General features: G+C 52.4%; 1 protein-coding gene across 1 annotated transcript in view; it reads left to right on the forward strand.

Annotated features, from left to right (window-relative positions):
• The window catches only part of LOC139411760 (high affinity cAMP-specific and IBMX-insensitive 3',5'-cyclic phosphodiesterase 8A-like), a 183,310-nt gene that overhangs the window by 128,701 nt on the left and 44,609 nt on the right, over positions 1-10,000 (forward strand). Inside the window, exons 7-8 of the mRNA XM_071158488.1 lie at positions 1,789-1,867; positions 9,745-9,885. Of these exons, the coding sequence (XP_071014589.1) occupies positions 1,789-1,867; positions 9,745-9,885 (220 nt within the window). The remainder of the gene's footprint in view (positions 1-1,788; positions 1,868-9,744; positions 9,886-10,000) is intronic.

Consider the following 10,000-nt stretch of genomic DNA (forward strand, 5'->3'; position numbering starts at 1 on the left):
ATCTATGTGAGCTGTGTCTCACCAAGCATCTCATCTATCTGAGTTGTCTCACTAAGCATCTCATCTGTGTGAGCTGTGTCTCACCAAGCATCTCATCTATGTGAGCTGTGTCTCACCAAGCATCTCATCTATCTGAGCTGTGTCTCACCAAGTATCTCATCTATCTGAGCTGTGTCTCACCAAGCATCTCATCTATCTGAGTTGTCTCACCAAGCATCTCATCTATCAGAGCTGTGTCTCACCAAGCATCTCATCTATCTGAGCTGTGTCTCACCAAGCATCTCATCTAGTGTCCAAAGTATAACCAGCTCATAGAGAAGACACATACCCATAGCTGCTTTGTGTGATGTGTTGTTGTCTCTACCTTCTTGTCCTTTGTGTGGTTGTCTGTTAGCCCAGTAATGTTTGTACCATGTTTTGTGCTGCTGCCATGTTGTGTTGCTACCATGTTGTTGTTATGTTGTGTTGCTACCATGTTGTGTTGCTACCATGTTGTTGTCATGTTGTGTTGCTACCATGTTGTTGTTATGTTGTGTTGCTACCATGTTGTTGTTATGTTGTGTTGCTACCATGTTGTTGTTGTGTTGTGTTGCTACCATGTTGTTGCCATGTTGTGTTGCTACCATGTCATTGTTATGTTGTGTTGCTACCATGTTGTTGTTATGTTGTGTTGCTACCATGTTGTTGTTATGTTGTGTCGCTGCCATGTTGTGTTGCTACCATGTTGTGTTGCTACCATGTTGTTGTTATGTTGTGATGCTACCATGTTGTGTTGCTACCATGTTGTGTTGCTACCATGTTGTTGTTATGTTGTGTTGCTACCATGTTGTTGTTATGTTGTGTTGCTACCATGTCACTGTTATGTTGTGTTGCTACCATGTTGTTGTTATGTTGTGTTGCTACCATGTTGTTGTTATGTTGTGTTGCTACCATGTTGTTGTTATGTTGTGTTGCTACCATGTTGTTGTTATGTTGTGTTGCTACCATGTTGTTGTTATGTTGTGTTGCTACTATTCTGTGTTGTGATGTGTTGCTCTCTTGCTAAGTTGTTGTCTTTAGGTCTCTCTTTATGTCGTGTTGTCTGTCTTGCTAAGTTGTTGTCTTTAGGTCTCTCTTTATGTAGTGTTGTGTTGTCTGTCTTGCTATGTTGTTGTCTTTAGGTCTCTCTTTATGTCATGTTGTGTTGTCTGTCTTGCTAAGTTGTTGTCTTTAGGTCTCTCTTTATGTAGTGTTGTTTTGTCTGTCTTGTTGTGTTGTGTTGTCTGTCTTGCTAAGTTGTTGTCTTTAGGTCTCTCTTTATGTAGTGTTGTGTTGTCTGTCTTGTTGTGATGTGTGTTTTGTCCTATATTTATATTGTATTTATGTTTAATCCCAGGACCTCGTCCACGCAGGAGGCCTTTTGCCTTTTGGTAGGCCGTCATTGTAAATAAGTATTTGTTCTTAGCTGACTTGCCTAGTTAAATAAAGGTTCAATAAAAAGAAATAAATCCACTCAATGCTGGCCCCAAATCCTGTAATAATGGTGGAGTGTGATTAAAAATGAGAGATTAAAAATGTAGAATGTTCTTTCTACAGCTATGTACTGTACACATGTCTAAATGTAGCTCCTGTTCTACATTCAGAGGTGCATTTCAACTATCTCCCTCCCTCCCTCCCTATCTCTTCCTCCCTCCCTCCCTATCTCTCCCTCACTATCTCCCTCCCTCCCCTACTCACTCTTCTCCCTCCCCCATCTCCCTCCTACCCCTCTCCATCCCTGCTCTCCCTTCCCCTCCCTCTCTTTCCTAGGGCGTGTAATGCTATCTTCACAGCATTGGAGCAGAGTCAGGAGGCCATAGAGATCACCAATGAGGATCAAGTCATTCAGGTGGGTTTTCATTAGTTTCCATTAGTTTTACTAAAGAATGGTCTGTTGTTTATTCTCAACCAAACAGTCTACAGATGGAAGCACTAAGGTAGGGGTGGGGGAACGTTTTGGCTCAAGGGCCACATTGGGATTTTCAATTTGCAGGGTCAGAAAAAGGGCAGCTACAGACACAGCTACAGACACAGTTAGAGACACAGCCACAGCTACAGGCACAGCCACAGACACCGCAGCAGACACAGCAACAGACACAGCAACAGACACAGCTACAGCCACATCTAGAGACACAGCAACAGACACCGGAGCAGACACAGCAACAGACACAGCAACAGCTAGAGACATGGCTACAGACACGGCTACAGACAGAGACACAGCTACAGCTAGAAAGACAGCTACAGACAGAGCTAGAGACACAGCTACAGACAGAGCTACAGCTAGAGAGACAGCTACAGACAGAGAGACAGCTACAGACAGAGAGACAGCTAGAGACACAGCTAGAGACAGCAGCAGACACAGCAACAGACACAGCAACAGACACAGCTACAGCCACAGCTAGAGACACAGCAACAGACACCGGAGCAGACACAGCAACAGACACAGCAACAGCTAGAGACATGGCTACAGACACGGCTACAGACAGAGACACAGCTACAGCTAGAGAGACAGCTACAGACAGAGCTAGAGACACAGCTACAGACAGAGCTACAGCTAGAGAGACAGCTACAGACAGAGAGACAGCTACAGACAGAGAGACAGCTAGAGACACAGCTACAGCTAGAGAGACAGCTAGAGACACAGCTACAGCTAGAGAGACAGCTAGAGACACAGCTACAGCTAGAGAGACAGCTACAGACAGACACAGCTACAGCTAGAGACACAGCTACAGACAGAGACACAGCTAGAGACACAGCTACAGCTAGAGAGACAGCTAGAGACAGAGACACAGCTAGAGACACAGCTAGAGACACAGCTACAGACAGAGAGACAGCTACAGACAGAGACACAGCTAGAGACACAGCTACAGCTAGAGAGACAGCTACAGCTAGAGAGACGGCTAGAGACACAGCTACAGCTAGAGACACAGCTAGAGACACAGCTACAGCTAGAGAGACAGCTAGACACAGCTACAGCTAGAGAGACAGCTACATCTAGAGACACAGCTACAGACAGAGAGACAGCTACATCTAGAGACACAGCGACAGCTAGAGACACAGCTACAGCTAGAGACAGAGCGACAGCTAGAGAGACAGCTACATCTAGAGAGACAGCTACAGACAGAGAGACAGCTACAGCTAGAGACACAGCTACAGCTAGAGACACAGCTACAGCTAGAGACACAGCTACAGACAGACACAGCTACAGACAGACACAGCTACAGCTAGAGACACAGCTACAGACAGAGACACAGCTACAGCTAGAGAGACAGCTACAGACAGAGCTAGAGACACAGCTACAGACAGAGACACAGCTAGAGAGACAGCTAGAGACACAGCTACAGCTAGAGAGACAGCTACATCTAGAGAGACGGCTAGAGACACAGCTACAGCTAGAGACACAGCTAGAGACACAGCTACAGCTAGAGAGACAGCTAGACACAGCTACAGCTAGAGAGACAGCTACATCTAGAGACACAGCTACAGACAGAGAGACAGCTAGAGACACAGCTACAGCTACAGACAGAGAGACAGCTAGAGACACAGCTACAGCTAGAGAGACAGCTAGAGACACAGCTACAGCTAGAGAGACAGCTAGAGACACAGCTACAGCTAGAGAGACAGCTACAGACAGACACAGCTACAGCTAGAGACACAGCTACAGACAGAGACACAGCTAGAGACACAGCTACAGCTAGAGAGACAGCTAGAGACAGAGACACAGCTACAGCTAGAGAGACAGCTACAGACAGAGCTAGAGACACAGCTACAGACAGAGACACATATAGAGAGACAGCTACAGACAGAGACAGCTACAGACAGACACAGCTACAGCTAGAGACACAGCTACAGACAGAGACACAGCTACAGCTAGAGAGACAGCTACAGACAGAGCTAGAGACACAGCTACAGACAGAGACACAGCTAGAGAGACAGCTAGAGACACAGCTACAGACAGAGACACAGCTAGAGAGACAGCTAGAGACACAGCTAGAGACACAGCTACATCTAGAGAGACAGCTACAGACAGAGACACAGCTAGAGACACAGCTAGAGACACAGCTAGAGACACAGCTACAGCTAGAGAGACAGCTACAGACAGAGACACAGCTAGAGACAGCTACATCTAGAGAGACAGCTACAGACAGAGACACAGCTAGAGACACAGCTAGAGACACAGCTACAGACAGAGAAACAGCTACAGACAGAGACACAGCTAGAGACACAGCTACAGCTAGAGAGACAGCTACAGCTAGAGAGACGGCTAGAGACACAGCTACAGCTAGAGACACAGCTAGAGACACAGCTACAGCTAGAGAGACAGCTAGACACAGCTACAGCTAGAGAGACAGCTACATCTAGAGACACAGCGACAGCTAGAGACACAGCTACAGCTAGAGACAGAGCGACAGCTAGAGAGACAGCTACATCTAGAGAGACAGCTACAGACAGAAAGACAGCTACAGCTAGAGACACAGCTACAGCTAGAGACACAGCTACAGCTAGAGACACAGCTACAGACAGACACAGCTACAGACAGACACAGCTACAGCTAGAGACACAGCTACAGACAGAGACACAGCTACAGACAGAGACACAGCTACAGCTAGAGAGACAGCTACAGACAGAGCTAGAGACACAGCTACAGACAGAGACACAGCTAGAGAGACAGCTAGAGACACAGCTACAGCTAGAGACACATCTAGAGACACAGCTACAGCTAGAGAGACAGCTACAGCTAGAGAGACGGCTAGAGACACAGCTACAGCTAGAGACACAGCTAGAGACACAGCTACAGCTAGAGAGACAGCTAGACACAGCTACAGCTAGAGAGACAGCTACATCTAGAGACACAGCTACAGACAGAGAGACAGCTACATCTAGAGACACAGCGACAGCTAGAGACACAGCTACAGCTAGAGACAGAGCGACAGCTAGAGAGACAGCTACATCTAGAGAGACAGCTACAGACAGAGAGACAGCTACAGCTAGAGACACAGCTACAGCTAGAGACACACCTACAGCTAGAGACACAGCTACAGACAGACACAGCTACAGACAGACACAGCTACAGCTAGAGACACAGCTACAGACAGAGACACAGCTACAGACAGAGACACAGCTACAGCTAGAGAGACAGCTACAGACAGAGCTAGAGACACAGCTACAGACAGAGACACAGCTAGAGAGACAGCTAGAGACACAGCTACAGCTAGAGAGACAGCTACATCTAGAGACACATCTAGAGACACAGCTACAGCTAGAGAGACAGCTACAGCTAGAGAGACGGCTAGAGACACAGCTACAGCTAGAGACACAGCTAGAGACACAGCTACAGCTAGAGAGACAGCTAGACACAGCTACAGCTAGAGAGACAGCTACATCTAGAGACACAGCTACAGACAGAGAGACAGCTACATCTAGAGACACAGCTACAGCTAGAGACACAGCAACAGCTAGAGACAGAGCGACAGCAAGAGAGACAGCTACATCTAGAGAGACAGCTACAGACAGAGAGACAGCTACAGCTAGAGACACAGCTACAGCTAGAGACACAGCTACAGCTAGAGACACAGCTACAGACAGACACAGCTACAGACAGACACAGCTACAGCTAGAGACACAGCTACAGACAGAGACACAGCTACAGCTAGAGAGACAGCTACAGACAGAGCTAGAGACACAGCTACAGACAGAGACACAGCTAGAGAGACAGCTAGATACACAGCTACAGCTAGAGACACAGCAACAGCTAGAGACACATAGACAGCTACATCTAGAGACACAGCTACAGCTAGAGACACAGCTACAGCTAGAGACACAGCTACAGCTAGAGACACAGCTACAGCTAGAGACACAGCTACAGACAGACACAGCTACAGACAGACACAGCTACAGCTAGAGACACAGCTACAGACAGAGACACAGCTACAGCTAGAGAGACAGCTACAGACAGAGCTAGAGACACAGCTACAGACAGAGACACAGCTAGAGAGACAGCTAGATACACAGCTACAGCTAGAGAGACAGCTACATCTAGAGACACATAGACAGCTACATCTAGAGACACAGCTACAGCTAGAGACACAGCTACAGCTAGAGACAGAGAGACAGCTAGAGCGACAGCTACATCTAGAGACACAGCTACAGACAGAGAGACAGCTACAGCTAGAGACACAGCTACAGCTAGAGAGACAGCTACAGACAGAGAGACAGCTACAGACAGACAGACAGCTACATCTAGAGACACAGCTACAGCTAGAGACACAGCTACAGCTAGAGACACAGCTACAGCTAGAGACACAGCTAGAGACACAGCTAGAGACACAGCTACAACTAGAGACACAGCTAGAGAGACAGCTAGAGACAGAGACATAGCTAGAGAGGCAGCTACAGCTAGAGACACAGCTAGAGACACAGCTACAGCTAGAGAGATAGCTAGAGACAGAGAGACAGCTACAGACAGAGAGACAGCTACAGACAGAGAGACAGCTACAGACAGAGACACAGCTAGAGACACAGCTACAGCTAGAGACACAGCTAGAGACACAGCTACAACTAGAGACACAGCTAGAGAGACAGCTAGAGACAGAGAGACAGGTAGAGAGACAACTACAGCTAGAGACATAGCTAGAGACACAGCTAGAGACACAGCTACAGCTAGAGAGATAGCTAGAGACAGAGAGACAGCTACAGACAGAGAGACAGCTACAGACAGAGAGACAGCTACAGACAGAGACACAGCTAGAGACACAGCTACAGCTAGAGACACAGCTAGAGACACAGCTACAGCTAGAGAGACAGCTAGAGACACAGCTACAGCTAGAGAGACAGCTACAGACAGCGCTACAGACACCGCTACAGACACAGAGCATCTCCAGCAGTGTTATCATGTTCTCTGTCTGTCTGTCTGTCTGTCTGTCTGTCTGTCTGTCTGTCTGTCTGTCTGTCTGTCTGTCTGTCTGTCTGTCTGTCTGTCTGTCTGTCTGTCTGTCTCTGTCTGTCTGTCTGTCTGTCTGTCTGGACTGTGTGATGCTGTTGTGAAGAGCAATGCTAGCTGAGCTAAGCTAATTTCGCAGGACTGTGTGTGATGCTGTTGTGAAGAGCTATGCTAGCTGAGCTAAGCTAACCTCACAGGACTGTGTGTGATGCTAGTGTGAAGAGCTATGCTAGCTGAGCTAAGCTAACCTCACAGGACTGTGTGTGATGCTAGTGTGAAGAACTATGCTAGCTGAGCTAAGCTAACTCCACAGGACTGTGTGTGATGCTAGTGTATAGAGCTATGCTAGCTGAGCTAAGCTAACTTCGCAGGACTGTGTGTGATGCTAGTGTGAAGGGCTATGCTAGCTGAGCTAAGCTAACCTAACCTCACAGGACTGTGTGTGATGCTAGTGTTGTTAGACTTACAGAAAATCTCTAATGATGCCTGATTCTCAGTTTTTTTATGTATCTCCCCCCCTTCCCGTCTCCCCCCTTCTCTCCCCCTCTCCCCCCGTCTCTCCCCCTTCTCTCCCCCCATCTCTCCCCCTCTCTCTCCCCCCGTCTCTCCCCCTCTCCCCCATCTCTCCCCCTCTCTCTTCCCCCATCTCTCCCCCTCTCTCTCCCCCCGTCTCTCCCCCGTCTCTCCCCCTTCTCTCCCCCATCTCTCCCCCTCTCTCTTCCCCCATCTCTCCCCCTCTCTCTCCCCCGTCTCTCCCCCTTCTCTCCCCCATCTCTCCCCCTCTCTCTCCCCCCGTCTCTCCCCCGTCTCTCCCCCTTCTCTCCCCCATCTCTCCCCCTCTCCCCCCGTCTCTCCCCCTCTCTCTCCCCACATCTATCTCCCCCGTCTCTCCCCCTTCTCTCCTCCCATCTCTCCCCCTTCTCTCCTCCCGTCTCTCCCCCCGTCTCTCCCCCTCTCTCTCCCCACGTCTCTCCCCATCTCTCTCCCCCGTCTCTCCCCCTCTCTCTCCCCCATCTCCCCCCTCTCTCTCCCCGTCTCCCCCCGTCTCCCTCGTCTCTCCCCCTGTCTCCCTCGTCTCTCCCCGTCTCCCCCCGTCTCCCTCCGTCTCTCTCGTCTCTCCCCCCGTCTCCCTCGTCTCTCCCCCCGTCTCCCTCCGTCTCTCCCCATCCCCCCCTCTCCCCTCTCTCCCTGTCTCTCCCCCTGTCTCCCTCGTCCCTCCCTCTGTCTCCCCCCGTCTTCCCCCTCTCTCCCTGTCTCTCCCCGTCTCCCTCTGTCTCTCCCCGTCTCCCCCCCCTCTCCCTGTCTCTTCCCGTCTCCCCCCATCTCTTCCCGTCTCTCCCCCTGTGTCTCCCCCCTCTCTCCCCATCTCCCCCCGTCTCCCCCCCTCTCTTCCCGTCTCCCCCTCTCCCCCTGTCTCTCCCCCTCTCTCTCCCCACGTCTCTCTCCCCCCGTCTCTCCCCCTTCTCTCCCCCCGTCTCTCTCCCTTTCCTCCCATCTCTCCCCCCGTCTCTCCCCCTCTCTCTCCCCACGTCTCCCCCCCTCTCTCCCCGTCTCCCCCCCTCTCTCCCTGTCTCCCTCCCTCTCTCCCTGTCTCCCCCCATCTCTCCCCATCTCTCCCCGTCTCCCCCCGTCTCCCTCGTCTCTCCCCGTCTCTCTCCCCGTCTCCCCCCGTCTCCCTCGTCTCTCCCCCCGTCCCCCCCCCGTCTCTCCCCCTCTCTCTCCCCTCGTCTCTCCCCCCCTCTCTCCCCGTCTCCCCCCCTCTCTCCCTGTCTCCCCCCATCTATCCCCGTCTCCCCCCGTCTCCCCCCTCTCTCCCCATCTCTCCCCGTCTCCCTCGTCTCTCCCCGTTTCTCTCCCCGTCTCCCCCCGTCTCCCTCGTCTCACCCCCCAACTCCCCCCGTCTCCCTCGTCTCCCTCCGTCTCCCTCGTCTCTCCCCTGTCTCCCCCCGTCTCCCTCCGTCTCTCCCCATCTCCCCCCTCTCCCCTCTCTCCCCGTCTCCCCCCTCTCTCCCCGTCTCCCCCCCTCTCTCCCCGTCTCTCCCCGTCTCCCCCCTCTCTCCCCGTCTCTCCCCGTCTCCCCCCCTCTCTCCCCGTCTCCCCCCGTCTCTCCCCATCTCCCCCCCTCTCTCCCCGTCTCCCCCCATCTCCCCCCCTCTCTCCCCGTCTCCCCCATCTCTCCCCGTCTCCCCCGTCTCCCCCCCTCCCCATCTCTCCCCGTCTCTCCCCGTCTCCCCCCCCTCTCCCCGTCTCCCCCCATCTCCCCCCCTCTCTCCCCGTCTCCCCACCTCTCTCCCCGTCTCCCCCCTCTCTCCCTGTCTCCCCCCTCTCTCCCTGTCTCCCCCCCGTCTCTCCCCATCTCCCCCCTCTCTCCCCGTCTCCCCCCTCTCTCCCCGTCTCCCCCCATCTCTCCCCGTCTCCTCCCGTCTCCCCCCCTCTCTCCCCGTTGCCCTCCGTCTCCCCCCGTCTCTCCCCGTCTCTCCCCCTCTCTCTCCCCCATCTCTCCCCCTCTCCCCCCCTCTCTCCCCGTCTCCCCCCCTCTCTCCCTGTCTCCCCCCCTCTCTCCCCGTCTCCCCCCCTCTCCCTCCGTCTCCCTCCGTCTCCCCCCGTCTCTCCCCCGTCTCTCCCCCTCTCTCTCCCCCTCTCTCCCCATCTCCCCCCCTCTCTCCCTGTCTCCCCCCCTCTCTCCCCGTCTCCCCCCTCTCTCCCCGTCTCCCCCCCTCTCTCCCTGTCTCCCCCCATCTCTCCCCCCATCTCTCCCCGTCTCCCCCCGTCTCTCTCCTCTACAGTATGTGAACCCTGCCTACGAGAGCATCATGGGTTACCAGCAAGGTGAACTAATAGGGAAGGAAATAACAGAAGTGCCTAAAAGTGAAAAGAATAAGCCTGATCTCCTTGAAACCATAAACTCCTGCATACGGAAAGGAAAGGTGAGTGTGTATCTATCTACCTGTTCATTTCCAGCCCTTATAACAGCTCCATGATATCAGGTGTGTGTTGACCCCCCCCTCAGCTCGGTCAGAAAGCCTTTTTCATGCAGTGAGA

The sequence above is a fragment of the Oncorhynchus clarkii genome, chromosome 6 (assembly GCF_045791955.1).
Source record: "Oncorhynchus clarkii lewisi isolate Uvic-CL-2024 chromosome 6, UVic_Ocla_1.0, whole genome shotgun sequence".
Taxonomy (NCBI): Eukaryota; Metazoa; Chordata; class Actinopteri; order Salmoniformes; family Salmonidae; genus Oncorhynchus; species Oncorhynchus clarkii.